Genomic DNA, 22,965 nt, shown 5'->3' on the forward strand with positions numbered 1-22,965 from the left:
CCCACGGTCGCCAAAAAACCTCCTATGCCCCCCAAGAGGCACGAGAACCCGGGGCCCCCCAGCGGGGGAGGGAGTGGGGAGCAGGATTTCATGTCAGACCTCATGAAAGCTTTGCAAAAGAAGAGGGGCAACATGTCCTAAAGGGACACCTGTAGGTGTCTGCGTAACACCTAACGGAAAGTGCGTGTTTTGTTAGTCTATTGTCAAGGTATCTCGTCCATTTTCGAGTAAATGTTGAGGTTTTCAGACTAGAAATGATGTAAAAATTTTTTACCATTGTGCTCAAGTTCATTATTGTAACCTAACTCAGAATTTAGACTATCTGCTTAATGTACATATCTTTCCTATGTATTATCTGTTTTTTTTCTTTTTTAAAATTAGACAAAGTCTCACTATGTTACCCAGGCTGGTCTTGAACTCCTGGCTTCAAATGATCTTTTCTTCTTGCCCTCCCAAAGTGCTGGGATTACAGGAGTGAGCAACCGCACCCAGGCTATCTTCACCAAAATGGTATTCATCTTCCCTTCCAAGTTATCTAAAATTATGTTTTAGTTTCATTTATTTTATTATGTTCAGAAGCATCAAATTAATAAAAGTTAAACATTTTCCTGAAGATGTTATTTCTAGAAAGATCATTGTATAAACTGAGTGTGATATCAACACTACTTTATCATGTACATGTACTTGATCTTCTAAAAATAGCTTTCAAAATCCTAAGCCTTCCTAAGTCTTCTTGATCTTAGATGTATTTTCCATCTCTACCTCTGTGATCTTCAGAATTTCCAGAAAAATCAAAAAAGGAAAAAAGAAAAACACAACAAGAAGAATACATTCAGTTTCTTTAAGACTCGTTGATTGATTGGGGTCTTGGACACACAGTTTTGTTTTTGCTTTTTTAATGGTTGAATAACAGTGTTGAAAAAATTATTTAAGTCGATATTGGATTCTGTATTATCACAATGCTGTAAGTATCCTACAAGTAAAAATGTAGGGACAAGAAAAGGCAAATATATATATCAAAACCTGGAATATTTTCCCTCAGAGATAAATTGAGTGCCCAATTTAGCCTAGGTTCTTGTTACTCGATCCTAAGTGTGATTTTCACTTTGGTATCAAATCTTTGGTATCTTGCTGAAAGGTCTTTACAGATACTACCTATACCTGAATGGGGTTCTTTAGCTCAGTCTTGAAAATGCTGCAAAATTTGTTTTCCTTTTATTAATTCAATGAGATATCTAGATGTGGGAAAGTGCAAAAACTGGGGCAGGGTTGGGAATGGGGAAAGGTGCAGGGATAACATTATATGTTATTAATAGTATTCTTGTGTTAGTAATAATAATATAGGACAGTAATCCTATATCACAACCTATAAAAACTACAGAACTTCTATAATGCTATCATCAGGGCAATGACACATGTAATAGACCAACTGCAACTAAAACCACAGCGTTTGATGGAGTTTACAGGAAACATGATTTAACCTGCCACATGATAGAATCCAAAATAGGATTTTAAAGAGGTCCTCAAAGGGGAGAATGAACATCTAGGCCACTACTATGTTTTCTATATTTTATTTGATCATCACTAGTATGATACTGAAATTATCCAATTCAATAATTGAGCCTCTGAGATGTATGGAGTTTTTTTATGGCTTGATACATGTCCGTTTTTATAGATGGTTCATGTGTGTTTGTGTACAACATACTGTTCATATTCTTTAGAACAAGCTTGTTATTCATGTTACGTGAATCTTTTATAGCCCGAGATCCAGGCTGCTCCAACCATCAGTTACTAAGAAGTATGTTTTTACATCTCCTTCTGAGGGTGGATTTGCCAATGCCTTTTCATTAGTCTGGCAAATTATGCCTTATACATTCTGACACTGTTTATTAAGTGTAAACAAAATTTACTTATATAACTTTGTGGTGAATTGAACCATATATTATTGTGTAATGCATTTTGCTTTTTATCTTGTATTTGTTCAGCTACATCATCTTTTTTTCAGTTATTTGCCAGACACACATTTCCATTCATTCACTTTCAAACTTTCTATGTCATCATGTTCTAATGTGTGCCACTTGCAAATGACACATAAGTGGATCCTGTTGTGTTTATATCTAATCCAGTAATCATTATCTTTTAACTGATAAGTTTATTCTTTCTACTCTTATTGTGAGTATATACTTGCATTAGTTCTTAACATCTAATGTTGTACTTTTTGTTTGCCTGAATTTTTCTGGGTTTTTTTCCCCTTCCTCATCTTTCTTTCACGTGATTGTTCTCTCTTTTATATTTTCTATTTCATTGTCTATTCTGGGTAAATTAATCAGATCTTAATTCCTACTCACTAATTCTTTCTTCAGCACAGTATCTGTGTTGAAGCCATTCATTTATTCATCATCAGCCACCAATTGTTGGTTTTTGAAACAGATTTTATTTTTTAGAACAGTATTAGAGTCACAGCAAAAAGTTGAGCAAAAAGTACAAGGAGTTCTCATATACCCCCTGCTCCACTCATGCACAGCCCCCTTCTCTATCAACATCCTACAACAAAATGGTACATTCCTAACTGTCATTGAACCTACATTGACACATCATTATCATCAGAAGGCCATAGCTTACATGAGGATTCACTTTTGTTTTGCTTTTATTTACTTATTTCTTTTTAGAGACTCTGTCACCCAGGCTAGAGTTCAGTGGCATGATCATAGCTCATTGTAACCTCAAACTCAGCAAGCAATCCTCCTGCCACAGCCTCCTGAGTATCTAGGACTACAGACATGCACCACCACATTCAGTTCATTTTAAAATTGTTTTGTAAACATGGCATCTTGCTATATTATCCAGGCTGGTCTCAAACTCCTGGCCTTAAGTGGTCTTACCTCCTCAGTCTCCCAAAGTGCTGGGATTACAAGCATGAGACACTGTGCCTGGCCAGGGCTCACTCTTGATGTTGCACGATCTATGGGTTTCCAAAAATGTATAATGGCATGTATCTACCATTATAGTATCACACAGAATAGTTTCACTATCATAAAAATCTTCTGTGCTCTGCCTATTAATTTCTCTTACCCCTTAAACCAAAATATCATATAGTTGGAATCATACTATACAGCCTTTTCAAGTGGACTTCTTTCCCTTAGTAATATACATTTAAGCTTCTTCCATGTCTTAGTTCTTCTTCTGTTGCTGTAACAAAATACCTGAAACTGGGTAATTTCTTTAAAAAAAAAATAAAGGGGTTTATTTTGGCTCATGGTTAAGTCCAAAAAGCATAGTTCCAGTGTCTGGAGAGGGCTCCCTGACTGCATCAGAACATGGCAGAAACGTGAAGGGGAAGTGGCAACATGCAAAAGAGGGACCCAAAGAGCAACCTCACTTTTTTGTTTTTTGTTTTTTTTTTGAGTTGGAGTCTCACTACGTCACCCAGGCTGGAATGCAGTGGCATGCACACTCATAGCCACCCCAGCGTCGACCTGCTGGGCTCCAGTGATCCTTCCACCTCAGCCTTCCAAATGGCTGGAACTACAGGCACGTACTACCATGCCCAGGTAATTTTTGACTTATTGTAGAGATGAGGTCTCACCAAGTTGCCCAAACTGGTCTCGAAACTATGGGCTTAGGCAATCCACTAGCCTCGGGCTCCCAAAGTGCTGGGATTACAGGCTGAGTCGCCGAGCCCAGCTGAGCAACCTCACTTTATGACAACCTGCTCTCACAGAAACTAATCTATTCCCACAAAAGCTAACCCAGTCTCATGAGAAAGCAATTAATCCATCTTACCCTAGTCATCTCTTAAAGGCACTACCTCTCAACACTGCTAGAACGGGAACCCAGCCTAAACATGAGTTTAAACCACAGCACTCCATATCTTTTCATGACTTGATAGCTCATTGTGTCTTATCCCTGAATAATACTCCATTGTTTGGATGAGCATGGTTCATTTATCCATTCACCTGTTGAAGGTCATCTTGATTGCTTCCAAATATTGGCAATCATGAACAAAGCTGCTATAAAATGTGTTCAAATTTTCGTGTGGGTGTCAGCTTTCAACACATTTAGATATTCAGGAGTGCAATTGCAGGATCATATGATGAAAGTATGTTTAGTTTTGTAAGAAACTACCAAATTGCCTTCTAAAGGGACTGTTCCATTTTACATTCCCACCAGCAATAAATGAGAATTCTTGGTGCTTTATATCCTTGTCAGCATTTGGTATTGTCAATGTCTCATATTTTAGCAATTCTGATAGGTGTGTAGTAGTATTTCATTCTTGTTTTAATTCAAAAGTCTCTAATAACATGATGTTTGGCAGTTTCTCATATGCTTATTAGCCATCTGTATATCTTCTTTGGTGAAGTGTATGTTCAAGTTTTTTGCCAGTTTTTAGTTGAGTGGCTCATTTTCTAATTGCTGTTTTTCATGTACTTTGGATAAACAGTCCTTTATCAGATATATCTTTTGCAAATATTTTCTCCCAGTCTGTAGCTTGTCTTCTCATTTCCTCTACAATGTATTTCACAGAGCAGACGTTTTTATTTATTTATTTTGAGTTAGAGTCTCACTCTCTCACACAGGCTGGAGTGCAGTGGCGTGATCATGGCTCAACTTCCTGGGCTCTGGGCTCTGGGCTCAGGTTATCCTTCCACCTCAGCCTCCCAAGTAGCTGGGACTACAGGCAGGGACTATGCTCAGCTAATTTGTCTTTTGATTTGTTGTAGAGATGAGATCTTGCTACGTTACCCAGGCCAGTCTTGAACTCCTTGGGCTCAAGAAATCCTCCTGCCTTCTCCTTCCAAGGAGTTTTGTTTATTTTAATGAAGTCCAACTTATCAATTATGGATTTCATTGCCATTGGTATTGTATCTAAAAAGTCATCACCATATTCAGGGTCATGTAGGTTTTCTCCTGTGTTATATCCTAGAGGTTTTATAGTTTTGTGTTTTACATTTAGTTCTATGACCCATTTTGAGTTCATTTTTGTAATAGATGTAAGAACTGTGTCTAGATTTTTTATTTATTTATTTATTTTTGCATAGAGATATCCAGTTGTTCCAGCACCACCTGATAAAAGGACTATCTTTTCTGTTGTAGTGCCTTTGCCCCTTTGTCAAGTATCAGTTGAGTACTTGTGTCTACTTGGGAGCTTTCTATTCTATTCCGTTATTCTATTTGTCTTCTCTTTTGCCAGTATCACATTGTCTTGATTACTGTGGCTTTACAGTAAATCTTGAAGTTGGGTAGTGTTAGTCCTCTGACTTCCATCCTCTCTAACATTGTGTGGCTATTCTTGGTCTTCTGCTTTTCCATATAAACTTAAGATTTGTTAATATCCATAAAATAAAATTAATAAATTCCTGGGATTTCACTGAATCTATAGATCAAGTTGGAAAAAATGGGCACTTTGTTAGTACTCAGTCTTCTTATCCTGAACATGGAATATCTCTTCATTTTGATGTCTTTCATCAAAATGTTGTCATTTTCCTCATATAGAATTTTGCGTATTTTGTTAGATTTATATGTAAGTATTTTATTTGGGGAGGGTGCTAGCATAAATGGTATTGTGTTTTTAATTTCAAATTCCAATTGTTCAATGCTGGTATATAGAAGAGCAATTGCAATTGGCTTTTGTATATTAAGCTTGTATCCTGCAATCCTGCTATAATTGCTTATTAATTCTAAGAGATTTTTGTGTTGACTGTTCTAGTGGCCTTCTGAAGCTCTTTCTTCTAGGCCCAAAGTTAAAAGTTGCATTATTCCCCTCTCTATGCATACAACCACCAAAAGCAAGGTAGGGGAGAGTGCAAAGCAACAGCTTTCTGTAGTTGTCTCCATTCTCCACATCCTTTCATTTTCTTGAAGTAGATGAGAGAAACAAAGAGTTATGAAGCAGGTTCTTAGATATCTGCTAAGAATAATGATGATTTAGACTTTCAAAGCTATTATATCTTGGGGTCTTTGATAAAACTTTAATATTAAACAATGTTCAACCAGTATAAGTTTTTATTAGAAAACTAATAGGAGAAAAAATAATTATCTCAACAGACATCAAAAATGTTCTTGATAAAATTCAATACCACTCCTAATTTAAAAAATGTAAAACTTTGGCTAGACACAGTGGCTCATGCATGTAGTCCCAGAACTTTAGGAATGCTGAGGTGGGAGGATTACTTGAGCCCAGGAGTTCAAGACCAACCTAGGCAACATAGTTAGCTAACTATTGCAGGTATAAAGGAATACATTAGAAATAGAGGCCAGGTGTGGTGGCTCATGTCTGTAATGCCAGCACTTTGGGAGGCCAAGGCAGGAGAACTGCTTGGAGGCCAGGAGTTCATCACCAGCCTGGGCAACATAGCAAGACCTTGTCTATACAAAAATAAAAATAAAAAAAGTTAGCCAAGTGTGGTTGTGCATACCTGTAGTTCCAACTATTTGGGAGGCCGAGGTGGGAGGACCACTTGAGCCCAGGAGGCTGAGGCTGCAATGAGCCATGATTGTGCCACTGCACTCCAGCCAGGATGACAGAGTGAGACCCCAACTCAAAAAAAGAAAAAGAAAAGAAAAAGAAAAAGGAAAGCAGGTACAGGCAGTCGCTGTTTTACATAGTTCCAATAAACCATTATTTAATTAAGTAACACTAGTTTCCCAATGTGGTTCAAATGTCAGCTACCATTGCCGTGACATTTTAACTGCAAGTGATTGCATAAAGTACAAACTTGGCTCTTAGCTCTTCAGTCTACAAATCACTACCTAACTAATGAATGTATATCATGATCAGGGACTCATCACATAATTTCTCTGAATGTTTGTTGGTGACTTATCACTGCCTATTTGCTATTCAGTTTACACAGAGAAAAGCATGTAGTTGGGTTGCCTCTGTCTCCCATGGGTCAGTCCATATGATCTTTTACAAAAATAGACAATCAAAAGAGGGAATTGGCCAACAAAAGTGAAACGGCAACAACGAAATGAAAAGCAATAACACTGAAAGGGAAATTCAAATAGAACATAAGTGGAATTATAGAGCAAATAGTGGCAATTACCAAGGCATAGAAAAGATATCTGCTCTGTATTACAAGTAATATGACAAGAATGAAGGCAAGCACTGTTCAAACTACTCTTGACAAGGTTTTTTACAAAGAAAACAAACACTTTCATTCTCAATGTTTCTAATGTCTTAAATTACCATGTACTTAGTGAAATATTATTTTACTATTTTTTTATTTTACATTTATAGCAAACGATAAGAGATTTTAAAGATTACAGCCCAATTTGTAAAGGTCACAGCACAATCATGATTTTGCCACTGATTATTATGAGCACTTTTCAGGTTTTCAGCTTGGTCATTTTTATCACTGCACAGTTACCATGCAAAGCAAGAAGTGCCTGGACTATGTTCCTGGAAGGGAAGACTCAATGTTGTAAAAATGTCAATTCTTTCCAAGCTGAGTCCATAAATTAATTATAAACCCAATCAAAATCCCAAAAGATTTTTTTAAAAACCTGATGAGCAAAAATGGACATTCATCTAAAATAATTAAGTAGCAAGGTAAAAAATTATTTTAATTAAGAAAGGTAGATTTATTAAAGGGAAGATACATGGTAAAGGGCACAACAAACAGGACAGCAGCAAGAGGGTCTGCTATCTGCTGAAAATATTTTAAAAGACCAATGATAGCAGACTAACTGTTGAAATGTACTATATTATAAAGTCAAAATAATAAAAATAGAGTGCTATTGCTAAAAGAGTTGGAAAGAAAAAAATTAGAATATTTCATTTCAAAATATGAAAACTTAGTATATGATAAAAATTATATTCCAAACATGCAAAAAGGAAAAACTAATAAATAGTAATCTATTTATCGAAATTATCTATCAATTTGGAAGAAAAAGAGTCAACAAATCTCAAAAAGATTAAAAGTAAACAATCTAAGAAGTGCTAGAGCTGAGCATGGTGGCTCACTCTTGTAATCCCAGTACTTTGGGAGACGGAGGTGAGAGACCAGTCTGGGCAACTTAGCGAGACCTCATCCCTACAATAAATAAATAAATGACCAGGTGTGGTGGCCAGGCTGAGGTGGAAGGATCACCTGAGCCCAGCAGGTCGAGTATACAATAGCTGTGAACATGCCACTGTACTCCAGCCTGGGTGACAGAGTGAGATTCTGACTCCAAAAAAAAAAAAAGTGCAAGAAAAAAATATGAGAAAATTTTTAAAAATTTAAGCAATACAAAAGCAGATTAAAAAGCTCAAATTGACATTTTAAAAGTTATCATATTTGAATATGTGACAATTACAAATCTGTTTGGCAAGATACTACTAAAGAATAAAATAGTAGTGATAAAAAGAAATCGTATTTGCTATATGAATAACAGAAACTATCTGCTATTATGTGCTGAGTACATAGTGAGTGCTAGACGAATATTTATAAATCCATTTTGATTGCAAGACTGTCAAAAGATTTCCTAGTCATTGAGGGTAACTCACATGGTTCATCAAAAACACTTCATTATTCCATTAAAGTGGCCAACTAGAATAAAAATGATCACAAGGATGTTTTAAATAATAAGTTCCAATTTATTTGGCTAAACATATTTTATATACAATTATTATCAAATGTGGGATTATCATCAAAATGTGAATGATCACTAAGAATCTGTTAAATAGATTATTCTATTTGAGTTCAATGATAGAAGTATCCCTAAATTTACTTTTCCTGAATTAAGATGAGCAACTAACCCTGAGATCTTTAGCCCATGAAGGAGTAGGTGAAGAGTAGCCTGCTTTTTCGGCTGCAGAATGCTTCTGGAAAGGATGCTGAAGAACTTGCTGGAGAAAATGGACCTAGTAAACAATTTAGACAGGTAAATATACACCTTCTTACTCAGGACCTTTTGTTATATTCTGAGTTTCTAAAATGGCAAGGTAAATTTTAAATTTGTTTAATTTATACATGTTATGTTTTATTGAAGCCTCAACCACAGTTGTTACATAGAATTTCTGTTAGTGCACAGAAAGTTCCTTAGTTACTACAGTACTTTTGTACTAAGCTAAGAGAGTGAATATGTTCAATGTCACAAAGACTACAAACATATCCTTGCAAGTTTAAGATCCCTTCATAGCATTAAGAGAATCCTATTTTTCTAAAATATTTACAAAACTACATAAAAGGATATTAATGGTTTGCAGTCTTCCCAAATCAAGGGCATGAATTCCAGCTCATGCTGCTTCCTCTATTGGAATTTTGCCCATGGTAATAAACTGAGACATCAAAGAACACATCTCTTTCAACAATAAATCTAGACCCAAAATGTATAATGTATATTTTCAGTGGTTTTGTCACTTCCTCGGACATTGTGAGGCAAAGGTCTAGGTCTCATAGAAAAAGGTGGATGATTATCTATACTAAGAAAGTAAAGCCAAGAGATCAAATAGATCATATTATTGAATCACTAATATTTAAAATACGAAAATTACATCATCATAAATACTGATATAGTGCTCTTAGATGCCCTCTTGAAATTTCTGGTACTTTCTATACATCTTCTTTTATTAAATTAGTTGTATACCTATCAATCTCATATACTAGTTTAAGGGCTCCTTGAATAGATTTTTTCACTTCTCTAAAGAACTTTGCATTGAATGAAGTCTCAAGAAATGTTTGATGAAAGAAGGTGAACACAAATTGTATGTGTTAAGAGATGGTGGCTCAAGTCTGTAATCCTAGCACTTTGGGAGGCCAAGATGAGAGGAATACCTGAGCCCACAGGTAGAGAACAGCCTGGGCAACTTGGTGAGACTTCATCTCTATAATAAATTTTAAAAAATTAGCCAGGCAGCCGGGCTCGGTGGCTCAGCCTGTAATCCCGCGCCTTTGGGAGGCTGAGGTGAGTGGATTGCCTGAGCCCGCGGGTTCGAGACCCGCCTGGGTAGCGAGACCTCATCTCTACAATAAATCAAAAATCAGCCGGGCGTGGTAGCGTGTGCCTGTAATTCCGGTTACTCGGAAGGCTGAGGCGGAAGGCTCGCCGGAGCCCAGGAGGTCGAGGCTGCGGTGGCCAGGAGCGGCCACTGCACTCCAGTCTGGGCGACAGAGTGAGACTCCAACTCAAAAAAAAAAAAAAAATTAGCCAGGCATGGTAGCAAGCGCCTGAAGTTCCAGCTACTTGGAAGGCTGAGGTGGAAGGATTGCCTGACCCCAGCAAGTCGACACTGGGGTGGCTGTGTGTGTGCCACTGCACTCCAGTCTGGGCAATGGAGTGAGATGCCAACTCCAAATAAATAAATAAGAGAGAGAGATGCACTTATAAAGATTTGACAACATCATTTTCTTCTCCTGCATGAGATTTTGACCTTGAGTTAACTTTCTAGGTCTGATCCCCAGGTATGTCAACTGTATCCCCATGTAACACTGCCTATGAATCACAGCTTCTAGAGTGGGAGAACTGATAAAATGCTTGGGCTTTCCTAAGTGTGGTGAATCTTGCCATAAGGCAGGTCTTTTGTGAGGACATTAGACACTATGCCTGTGGAGTTGTTACAAGTAATACTCGTTTCTGCAGAGCAAGAAGCAGAAACCAGGGCTTAGAAAACCAGGGTGCCTCTCATATCCTTATGCTGAGCTGTGCTGCTGTGCCTTACCACTGGAGCCAAGTGCTGTAAGAACTCCTGCATATGAGGAACCCAGAGTTGCCCAGTTGATAATCTATGTCCCTGTCCCACATCTCTACCAGCTGAGTGCAGCCAAGTGTGTTGCCTGTGATGGTCATATGAATATGAATGTTTACTGGGACCTAAGAGAACACCTCCTCCCACCCTGCTCAGTGGGCACAATATCATTCCCCAAATATAATTTTAAGGAAGGGACTGAAACAGAGAAGGAGCAAAAGATAGAGAAGGAAAGAGAAACAGGCTAACAAAACAAATTATTAAACACTGTTTGGTTTCCCCAAACCAAAGCTTAGACAAATTTGTCTACTTTCCCTTTGTTTCTTTTTAATACCATAAAATGATTACATTTAAAAATAGGTTATTTTCATCATTATCAGGCAAATTAAAGTACAAAATAGAAAGTTAATGCAAGTTCTAAACTAAAAATAGCAGAAATAGTTTCTTTCTCATGCCAACTCTGATCAGTGGGTAGTGACTAAACAGCATGCTGTGATGAGAATGATTCGAGAGAAAGAGGGCTGTGATTGTCATTAATGTCTGCTATAGGTGTAGAACAGGAGAGAGGCAGCATGAGAGCCAGGGTCATTTCTGTTCTAAAAACTTCATGGTGTATGATATATTTTTAAACAATTATGAAATGTTTGAAGCAGAGAAGATATGCAGAATAATATAACAAACAACTCTGTATCCTTCATTCAGCTTCATAAATACAGTGTAGTACTTCCAATATGACTGAAGCCAAACGACATGGTATCAATATGATTGTGAATGTTTCTATGCTATAGATAAGGGGTAATGCACTGCATGAATTCTTTTGCCCTTTGCTTGCTTTACTGAACATTATTTGTGAGAGTTATCCACGCTGATACATGTAGCTCTAGTTTATCTTCATTGCTGTCAAGGTTAATTTAAAGTGGATCCCGGCTGGCAGTGCCGTGGACACCTGGTAGAAGCAAATACTGCTTTCCTCTGGAGAGATAGGAGGGGGTACCCCCAAAAAACCCAGAATTTATTTATAAAAATTCTAAATTTATTCTTACATGTTTAAACTACAGTCACCTTCAAAGTACTCTCCGTTTGATGCAATACACCTACTGAGATGTTTTTCCACTGCTTAAATCAGTTTTTTAATTCATCAGTTTTGATGCCTTTTAGTGCTTCTGCTGTTTCTTGTTTCACCTCTGCCACATCAGCAAAATATTTTCCTTTGAGGATTTTTTTCATTCACATAAACAACAAAAAAAAAAGTTGGCCAGGGCAAGATCCCGTGAATAGGGAGGGTAGGGTACTGAGGTCATGCCATTTTTGGTCAAAAACTGCTGAACACTCAGTGTGGGCAGGTGCGTTGTAAGAGCGGAAGAACCAGTTACCATTTCTTCTGCAAATCATGAGGTAGCCATCTCATAACTTCCAGATAAAAGGTTTGGTTGACCATTTGGTCTGGAGGAACAAATTCCAAGTGAACTACATGGAGCCTACCCCACAAAAAATAATTCCAGGGTTTTTTTTGGGTTTCCCTTGTACACTCTCAAATCCATCACTGATTTCAGAGGTTTAAATCCAAAATTCTAAAATACAAGCAATAACGGCAGAGACTTTCAGAAATTCACATTATGAATTTTAAATAAAATAAAGGATAAGTAGAAAATATGAAAAATAACCCAACTGATAAAAGAATAGAGACCGAGTAGAGAGAAATCTGGAAAGTTGGTGTTGGCAACAGAATAGTTTGCCTACAAACAAAAAAAGTATGTTTAAAATATAAACAATTTTACATGTCCTTTGCAGCAACATGGATGCTGGAGGCCATTATTCTAAGCAAACTAATACAGAAACAGAAAACTGAATATTGCGTGTTCTTACTCAAAAGTGGGAGTTAAACACTGGGTACACACGGGTATAAAGATGGGTACTCCTAAAGGAGAGAAGGTACCATGCTCACCACCTGGGAGACAGCCTCACTAGAAGCTCAAACCTCATCATCATGCAATATACCCATATAATAGTCCTGCACATTTACCCCTTGAATCTAAAATTTAAAAGAATAAAAAAATGAAAATTTTAAATGATCCCTTAAAAAGAATAATAGTAATGAGAAAAGAAAAGAAAAGGAAGAAGGAAACCCTGAATTCTCCCAAAATAAGGCCATATACGGTTATAATGGCATGTTTTCAGAACCAGTAAAAGCGAATGCTGAACTTAGTATTCTGTACCTAGGTTCACGTACAAAGATGAGTACACAGAGACAGAGTTGAGTGGTCAGTTACTATATGCAATTCAAATAACCTGTTTGTTTTATGTTTTAATTGTGTTTTTAATAATAAGTAAGCTTTCTTATGGTGTCATTCATAAGCTTTCTTATGTGTGTCACTAGGTTCACCTGAGGTGTCTCAGAAACAGAGACGTTATGTTTTAGCCCACAGTTGTGGATTCCAATGTTGCCAAATTGAGTATTTTCCACACCTGCATTCACTTCTTTCACGGCAAAGACATGGAACCAACCTAGAAGACTATCGTGGACTAGATAAGAAAATGTGAACATATACATCATAGAATGCTATGCAGCCATAAGAAAGAACAAAACCATGTCCTTTGCAGCAATATGAATACAGCTAGAGGCCATTATTCTAAGCAAATTTATGCAGAAACAGAAAACCAAGTACTACATGTTCTCAATTATAAGTGGGAGCAAACACTATGTACACATGGACATAAAGAGAGACCAGACACTGGGGACTATTAAAGGGGGAAAGGAAGGAGGGGGCCAGGGTTGAAAAACTACCTATTGGGTACCATGCTCGCTATTTGGGTGATGGGACCAGTAGACACTCAAACCTCATCATCACACAACATAATCATGTAGCAAACCTGTGCATGTAGCCCCTGAATTTAAAAAAAAATTTTTTTAAGTAAAAATAAAACATAATAGATTTTAAATTAATAAAAATTAACCAAGAAAAGTCAACATTCTCACCTCTGAAAAATCATTCCTTTCTGCTTTCCGCACTGCAGCTTCTGCCATCCAGTTCTTCAGCACATATCTAGGATTAACAGCTTAAGCAAAGGGGAAAACACATCTTGAAACAGTAACTAAATAAATTGCAAAAAACAACAACAAATCAAGTCAACACAAGCCATATGAAATCACTGAATTTAATAACCTTTAAGAACTTTGCTGGAAGGCTCAACGGAGAAGACATTATCATTATCAGTCTATTTCAATTGTTTATAAACAATGTACAGCATTTATTATCTTATGGAACAGAACAAATCTTTGTAGAGCATTTTAATCAGTATTATGTTTTGTTTTTTCAGTGTCTCATCACAAATTTGGTTTTTTCACCGTTTTCAGTTCACTAAGCATCTTATAAAGCATGGAGAAGTAGTTAATTCTTCTTAATTATGCCCTGTAGCCTAAGTGGAGGGGGGAAAAAAAACAGTTGCTGCTTTTAACATCTTCAAGCATAGAATTAAGGTCTGACTCAGTAGTTGTGCTTAATGCTGATGCTGCCCAGGAACTAACAGGAAAGGTCACATGTAGGCAAAACTTCACAAATCTGTATTTTTTACAGTACCCATGCATTTTTTCATATTAAAAAAATCTTATTATAATGACACATTTTAAAAAATTCTATGAACTATGTCTTCATTTGAGGTGAGCCTTTTCCAAAATGCTTCACTAACTGGTCAGGGACAGAGGATGGTATCCCTATTAGTACAATAAAAATTCTGAGGACTATAAAAATCAGTTACATGGTTCTCAACTGAAGTTTCCAAATTACTTGACTAGAGTACAAATTCCATTTCAACTTGTCATTAAAGATCTGCCAACATGATAAACAATCTAAACAAGTAAGTGCCCTGTGATCCAGTAATTATATTTCTCTTGGAATATAGACTAAAGAAACAAATTTAAACATTAAAAAACATTATTTATATTAAGGAAAAACTGGAAACAGCATAAATACTTAATAATAGGGGAATTGTTAAGTAAAACATTCCATATGCTTTCAAAGAAATATTACAAAGCCATTAAAAAGTTATATTATAAATACTGAAGTAGCAAGAAAAATGCTTAATTCATTTTTAGTGGAAAAAATTCTAAAAGTATACCATAGTATCATTACTACTACATTTTCTCCTAATAAACAGACAGAAAAAGAAAGATTAGAAGTTTACCTCTAATCAAAATTGAGTCAAAAAGTGAACAGTAATTGTGTTTGAGTGACAGGAATATGAGGGATCTTTTAAAATTCTTTCTACAATTCTCGCATTTTTTAAATTTTAAAAGGTGATACAAAACTCTTTAAAATAAAAAACATATACACAAAAAATATACTTGCAATCTTTACACAAAAGGGTAACAAACATGGAAAGGAAACTGTGGAAGCACTCACTTTAGGCAGAGAGGAAGAACAGAGTTATCCAGTTAAAAGGCTGACGACAAATTTGACACTTTATAGTATTTGACACTTGGCAATCAAATACTGTAAAAGTATGTTAGGTATTGCAGACAAAAGCAGAAGTACTTTGAACCAAATTATAAATATACAAACTACTTGAAAATCAGCACATCATAGATTTATAGATAAGATTCTTTAAAGAGTTATTTAATTCTGCATATTTTTATCTGGTTTGGAATTTTCTGTTTGTAAGTTATTTTTTTTGGCAATAAAGTTTTAAGCAGTGGTTAATGAGGTTTATATCCAAACAAAAGTCCAACCAAAGTTCCATATAACTTGATAACCATTGATTCACTAGATTATTGTCTATTTAATGGCAAGAATCAAATTCATCTTTTTGGCTTCAGCTTTTACAATGTGACTAGGCAAAAAGGCACACAGGAACATAGGGACTTAATATATGTTTGAAATATAAATCAGGTTAGTTCTGGGAAAGAATCATAACCAATTTAATTTTATTGCTAATGAACATATTTCAGGTTTTTTTTTAAAATCTCCCTGGCAATATAAACCTAATCATATTAATAAACACTAATGTTACATAGAGCAACATACTTTAAATAAATGGAAATATTTAATTTGGGGACATCAGTTGTTTTCTCTTGGGAGCCTATCTTCTTCTTTCTAATAACTGCAGAAATTAGTATTTCCCTACCAATCTTTGTAGTTACACAGGTAAACACTGTCATCAGAGACATTATCATCTTTGAACATAAAAACAACAGTGGCTGTCAGAGTGTCATAGAAATCAAAAGCATTTATTAAACATAGTTTTGCTATTATCCTAGGCTGGGCACATGTACCACGAAAGAAAAATGACCAATGGCCACTAATTGCTTATGATCTTAGAGTCATTTGGGGGCCTAAAAATAGTAAGTATTGGGCATTTAAAAATACATATTTCCAAGATCTTTAAAATACTCATCTTTTATGTTCCCATTGCTTGCAACTAAAGCATTTCTTTTTTTTTTTTTTTTTTTTGAGTTGGAGTCTCACTCTGTCGCCCAGACTGGAGTGCAGTGGCCGCTCCCAGCCACCGCAGCCTCGACCTGCTGGGCTCCGGCGATCCTTCCGCCTCAGCCTTCCAAGTAGCCGGAATTACTGGCATGCGCTACCATGCCCAGCTGATTTTTTGATTTATTGTAGAGATGAGGTATCGCTGCCCAGGCGGGTCTCAAACCCGCGGGCTCAGGCAATCCACTCACCTCAGCCTCCCAAAGGCACAGAATTACAGGCCAACTAAAGCATTTCTAAAAAAAATTTTAACAGTAAATCTTTCCTACTCTACTACGGAGCTTTTTAAAAATGTTCTGAAACTAAACAAAATAGTAACATATTTTTAGTCTTCTGGTTTCTAAAAAACACTATATTCATCCCATGTTCCCAACATTCCTGTAAAAAGGATGCTTAATGCATTCCATAATAGTACAATAACTGATATTTATTGAGTACTTACTACATGCCAACCACTATCTTATTGAATTTATATAACAATCCATGGTATAAATGCATTATATAAATGAGGAAGCAAAAGTCAAGACAGGTTAAGTGGATAGAAATGTTTTAAAACTGGACTGTCGTGATTACATGGGCCTTTTTAAACTTAGTAAAAAAGAAATCACTCTAACACGTAAAATGAATTGATTTTATGGTATGTAAATTATACCTCAATAACAGCTGTTGAAAATAACACACCTGGGAGAGAGAAAGAAGCAGGGCATCAAGTGACAGGCTTGATATCATCTAGGAAATAAATGGCAGACCCAGAACTCACACACAGCTGGTCTAACTACAGAGCATACATGGCCGTCATTAAGAAAAGAGCTCACAGAAAAGAATGGACTCCATAAGGGACTGAAGATGAGATTTCTGAACTCAGTGTATGTTTTTTTTCTTATGCTTATTTCTTTACGCCTATATAATTTTTAACTCTACATCTCCAGCACATCTTGTAACATAACTTTGTGCAACCAATTTTATATAGTTCCATTTACAGGTCAATTAAATATATAAAAAATGTATGGAAGTATACCTTTAAAAAATAAATGAACTTTCATTATGAATTCTTAGCATGCCAGTGTTCTTTATGGAAATTGATTTTTTTCCCTTCCTTGAGAGCAAATTATTTAGCATTTATTATTTCTCAAAAATAACATAAGCAAAGCTGCAGACTTGAGCTCACTAATTTCTTTCATTTTACTATCTCATTCACTCTATCATAACCAAACAAATCCAAATACTAAAGATTTCCATCATATTTTCTTCTTTCTTTCAATTGCTGGGACTGTCCACATTCTGAGCTAACAAAGAAGTGCTCTATGATTGCCCAAATGGGTATAAGTGACTGGCAACTAAATCCATGCTGAACTCCAAACAGATCACTCACTCTACCGTAAAAATTAAACTAGCTTTTATCTCTACAATAATGTCCTGAGTTCAAGAAGCAGTCTCATTTCCTAACCTAACATGGGATGTTAGCATCATCCTTATTTCATGGTCATGAATCAGTCACCCCAATGATACACATTAGCTCTCGTTTTACAAGTCCTAGGACAGGAGCACTCAAAGACTTAGGTCCTTCTGTCCTAATTTCTTTGATCTTGCTAGAACTTGCACTGCAAAAGAACTACCTTCCATTTTATTCTTCTCCAAGCCAAGTGTGAAGTTACATAGTAAACTGAAAATTAATAAATAAAAGTCATTTAGTTTTATAGCCATTATTTATTGTATGGATATTATGGCCCAGATTCTGTAACAAGACTCCTGATACATACTCTTGCTCATCATTATAACATCGCTGCACAATATCCCCATTTTATTACAGCTAAGGACATTGAGACTTGAATAGTTAAATATCTTTAAGATCATACAGCTAAAAAGTAGCAGAGATGAGATTCATCTGCCAGATTCCAAAACCTATATTCTTTCTACCATCTCCCACCTTCATCTTGCCACCATCTTTTAAAACAATATTATTTTAACATTAGTATGCAAACTTATTGACAGCAGAGCTGTCATACTCTAAGTTAAAGGCCATCTGCTAAAATTAGAAAAGCCCATACACGGTACTTCAACCCAACTAAAATATTCTTACCTAGAATTATTCTAGTTAAAAATAAAACAAAATGGCCAGGTGTGGTGGCTCACGCCTATGTCAGCACTTTGGGAGGCAGAAATGAGGACTGCCTGAGTCCCCAGGGTTAGAGACGAGCCTGGGTAACTTAGCGAGATCTCATCTCTACAATAATTTTTTTTTTAAATAGCTGGGCGTGGTGGTGCATGCCTGTAGTTCCAGCTACTTGGAAGGTTGAAGCAGAAGGATCACCTGAACCCAGCAGGTTGAGGCTGTGGTGGCTGTGAGCGTGCCACTGCACTCCAGTCTGGACGACAGAGTGATAGTCTTACTCAAAATCAATCAATCAATCAATCAAACAAACAAATTCAGTTGACTTAAGTCTTTACTTTGGCTTTCAAAAAATGTTGCTTTTATGTGATAAACCTCAATGTTGAGACAATCAAAAGGATTACTTACTTGTCATTCTTTTTGTTCTTTCAGAATCTGAGTCATTTATGTTACTAAAAATAAATAAAACAAAGAATAAAATGAACCACTATCTCCCTACACTGTATCTTTTTTTCAAATATGAAAGCATTCTTTCACAAGACAAATAATGAGGAAAAAATTCAAAAATCACATTGAATCAGTGTTTGAAAGGAAGATAGAAAATAATGAGTTTGATTAAACAACATATAAAATACCACCTTGTTTCGTTATTTTAGGTAATATCAATCCTTTTATTTTAACCAATTAAAAAATATTTTTTGTCGAAAAAGAAATCTGAACTGTCTGATCTCTTTCCTTGTCTTAAACATAGTTTTCTGGAAAGAATTCAAATTTTTCTTCATTATTCAGGGCCCCCTTTACAAATAGCCCTCAGTGACCACTAAACCATGAAGGGCTATTGGTTCCTGCCCATCCTGTGGTCTTCCTGTCTCTTCCTTCTCCCTTCAGCTGTTTGTGCCTACAACTTATAATTTCTTTACTCTTTCATGTTGGTTGCTTCTAATTCATTGTGAGTTATATAACTTCTTGCAATCATATAAAATGTGACAATAAATAGACACTGAACAAAAGCCTAAGAAACTCCCCCTTCAGAGCTTCAGGGATGGGGCTTTGGAAAGCTGGGAGCTGTATTTACCAGGCTGGAGGTGAATAGACACTTATTCTCTGCCCAGGTGAGGTGTTACAGCAGATGCCTCAGACAGGACAAAGTACCCAGGGGTAAAAAAAAATGCTGAACAATGGAAAGAAGAGAGAGATAGACCCGATAGGCTGGCAATGATAAAATAATGCATCACTCTATAATCCCAGCACTTTGGGAGGCCAAGGTGAGAGGACTGCCTGAGCCCATGGGTTCCAGAACAGCCTGGGCAACTTGGCGGGACCTCATCTCTACAATAAATAAAAAAATTAGCTGGGCATGGTGGCGCATACCTGTAGTTCTGGCTACTTGGAAGACTGGGGTGGTAGGATCACCTGAGCACAGCAGGTCGACGCTGGGGTGGCCATGAGCACACTACTGCAGTACAGCCTGGGCAATGGAGTGAGACTCCAACTCAAAAAATAAAATAAAATAAAAATAATAGTGCATCACATGCTTATTTGGAAGTGATTAGATGGTTTTACCTCTTCAGTCTCAAAAGGTACTGGGACACCCAGGCAGGAAAGAGTTTGTGCTTTGAAACTGTCTTCAGTGCCCAAAATTTCTAAATGAAATACAGTAATATATTATTATATTAATATTCTCTCAGTTTATTTTAACTTCATGATCCTTTACATTGTTTATGTTCTTCAATAATAACTTATCCAGCTTTTTATCAAGAATGCTGTTTCAAGTAGAAGTAATTTCCCCCCAAATTTTCCTTTTTCTTATTCAACTCAAATTCTAATTCACAGAAATCTATTTAATGGCATGATTTAAGAGAAATAAAAAACATACAAAATTCTTATAAACAGAGATTATATGGTGAATTCTTATATTATCAAAAGCCTTCTTTTATATAGGGAACTCCTTTAATGTATACTTTATTTTTAAAAACTTAATTTGCAAGAGTATTAGTTATCTATTAAATAATTTAGTAAATATTTATGAAATGTCGGCTACATGCTAGGAACTATGCTCAGGTAGGAAGAATATAAAAATTAATAAGACACAGACCCTGACTTTAAGAAGGAAAGTGTGCAAGCAAATAATTCAATGCCTTATAAGAAGTGCTACAGAAATAATACAAAAAGCTAAGGAACACAAAGACATAAGCAATTAGCTCTACTTACAGAGTTAGGGAGATAAGGTTTCATATTGAAAAGACAGAAATTAACTATTAAAATGATTAAAAGTGTAATGACCACTTCTCACAAATTTTCCCAAATCTTGGTAATTTAAATATTTATACCTGTCATGAACTTAAGAAAGTTAATTTAACATTTCTTTGTCTCAATTTTCCACACATTAAATTATAATTAGTGTTTATCACTAATTAAATGATAATTGGTTGTGATAGATAAATCAGTAATATTTTAAAATTTATATCAAAGATGCTTATTGGTTTAAATTTTAATGTATTTCTGTATTTCCTATTGAATAGTACATATTCTTTTATTCACATCACTCATAAAAATGCAATTTACAGCTATTCCATACCTGTAAGGACAATAATTTTCCTTATACTTAGCATGATCTGTAGCAACCTTTGCAATAGTTAGTATACTGCCTGTCCCAGAAAAAGCTCTCAATAATAGTGAGTTCTCAATAAGTACTTGTTGAAGCCGGGCTTGGTGGCTCAGCCTGTAATCCCGTGCCTTTGGGAGGCTAAGGTGAGTGGATTGCCTGAGCCCACGGGTTCGAGACCCGCCCGGGCAACTTGGCAAGACCACATCTCTACAATAAGTCAAAACTTAGCCAGGCATGGTAGTGCGTGCCTGTAGTTCCAGCTACTTGGAAGGCTGAGGCGGAAGGATTGCCAGAGCCCAGCAGGTCGAGGCTGCGGTGGCGGGGAGTGGCCACTGCACTCCAGTCTGGGTGACAGAGTGAGACTCCAACTCAAAAAAAATAAAATAAAATAAAAAGTACTTGTTGAATAAATGTCTAAATGAGGATCAATTCAAACAGACAAGTTATAAAATGATAATATTATATAGATAATGTCATGAAATGTAATGAAGAAACTTCTAAAAAACTGGGGTTTTCATGTTTTAAAATAATAAAAACAATGCTGTAACCTAAAAGATGCAGGCCTTATAAACTGATCTGTTTCTAAAACTCTGTAATAAGTAGGATCTTCTGGTAGTGCCCATATTATTACATAAATGCTATTTATTAGCATTGAAATAAAAAGGCAACACATTCTTAAAACTGAATTAAGTGCAGCCATTTTGGAAACAGTTTGGCAGTTTCTTAAAAAGTTAAACATAAATTTACTAAACAACCCAGCAATTCGACTCCTAATATCTACCCAAGAGAAATAAAAACATATTTCCACATAAAAACTTCTATATAAATGTTCATAATAATAGCCAAAAATGAAAACAACTCAGATGTCTATCAAAAGGAAAATAGATAAGCAAAATATTGTATATCCATACAGTGGACTACTACTCAGTAATAAAGAGGATAGAACTACTGATAAAGGTTATAATATAGATGAACCTCAAAAATATGCTAAGTGAATAATCCAGATGCAAAAGATCAAATATTGTATCATTCAATTTATATGAAATATCTAGAAAGTGAAAACCTTTAGAGATAGAAAGTAGACTAGCAGTTGCTTGAACTGGAAGTAAAAACAGGGATGGACTGCAAATGAAATGAGCACAGGATATCTTTTTAAAGTGATGAATTGTTCTAAAATTGAACTGTGATAATTGCACAAATCTGGTAATTATTTTTTATTTTTATTTGTTAAAGACAGGGTCTTGCTCTGTTTCCCGGGTTCGAGTGCAGTGGCACAATCATAGCTCACTGCAGCCTCCATCTCCTGGGTTCAAGGGATCCTCCCACCTCAGTCTCCCAAGTAGCTAGGACTACAGGCACACATCATCATGCTAGGCTAATTCTTTTTTTTATTTTTTGTAGAGAAAGAGTCTCACTATATTGCCCAGACTGGTCTCAAACTCCTGGCCTCAAATGATGTTCCCATTTCAGTCTCTCAAAGTGCTGGAATTATAGGCAAAAGCCACCATGCCCAGCTATTCCATTAATTATTAAAAATAATAGAATTACATACTTAAAACGGTATGTATATTACACATCAATAAATCTGTTAAAGAAAGCTGAATTGCCAGACTCGATGGCTCAGCCTGTAATCCCAGCACTTTGGAAGGCCAAGATGAGTGGATTCCCTGAGTCCATGGGTTTGAGACCAGCCCGAGCAACTTGGCGAGACCTTGTCTCTACAACAAATTAAAAATTAGCCGGGCATGGTAGCATGCACCAGTAGTTCCAGTTACTTGGAAGGCTGAGGCGGAAGGATCACCAGAGCCCAGCAGGTCTATACTGGGGTGGCCATGAGTGTGCCACTGCACTCCAGCCTGGGCAATAGAGTGAGACTCCAACTCGGGAAAAAAAAAAAAAAAAAAAAGCTGAATTGGCCAGGCAAGCTGGCTCATGCCTGTAATTCCAGCATTTTGGGAGGCCTAGGCAAAAGGATAACTTGTACTCAGAAATTTGAGACCAGCCTAGGCAACATAGCAAGACCTCATCTATACAAAAAATCACAAAGCATGCCTGCAGTCCCAGCTTCTCAGGAGACTGAGGCAGAAGAATCACCTAA

The 22,965-nt window shown here is 36.3% G+C and overlaps 2 protein-coding genes across 2 annotated transcripts in view; one reads left to right on the top strand and one right to left on the bottom strand.

The window, feature by feature from the left end:
• The window catches only part of APBB1IP (amyloid beta precursor protein binding family B member 1 interacting protein), a 70,028-nt gene extending 69,619 nt beyond the window's left edge, over window positions 1–409 (top strand). The window contains exon 14 of the mRNA XM_008057166.2: window positions 2–409. Within this exon, the coding sequence (XP_008055357.1) occupies window positions 2–141 (140 nt within the window). The 3' untranslated portion in view covers window positions 142–409. The remainder of the gene's footprint in view (window position 1) is intronic.
• An 8,203-nt stretch (window positions 410–8,612) lies between these two features.
• LOC103259505 (UPF0061 protein ETA_18310-like) overlaps window positions 8,613–22,965 on the bottom strand; it is a 45,437-nt gene continuing 31,084 nt past the window's right edge. Inside the window, exons 14-17 of the mRNA XM_008057167.1 lie at window positions 19,823–19,902; window positions 18,668–18,711; window positions 13,647–13,726; window positions 8,613–8,845 (exon numbers count right to left, since the gene is read on the bottom strand). Of these exons, the coding sequence (XP_008055358.1) occupies window positions 8,723–8,845; window positions 13,647–13,726; window positions 18,668–18,711; window positions 19,823–19,902 (327 nt within the window). The 3' untranslated portion in view covers window positions 8,613–8,722. The remainder of the gene's footprint in view (window positions 8,846–13,646; window positions 13,727–18,667; window positions 18,712–19,822; window positions 19,903–22,965) is intronic.

This window comes from Carlito syrichta, unplaced genomic scaffold, assembly GCF_000164805.1.
Source record: "Carlito syrichta isolate Samal-C Ts95f unplaced genomic scaffold, Tarsius_syrichta-2.0.1 Scaffold302821, whole genome shotgun sequence".
Classification (NCBI taxonomy): domain Eukaryota; kingdom Metazoa; phylum Chordata; class Mammalia; order Primates; family Tarsiidae; genus Carlito; species Carlito syrichta.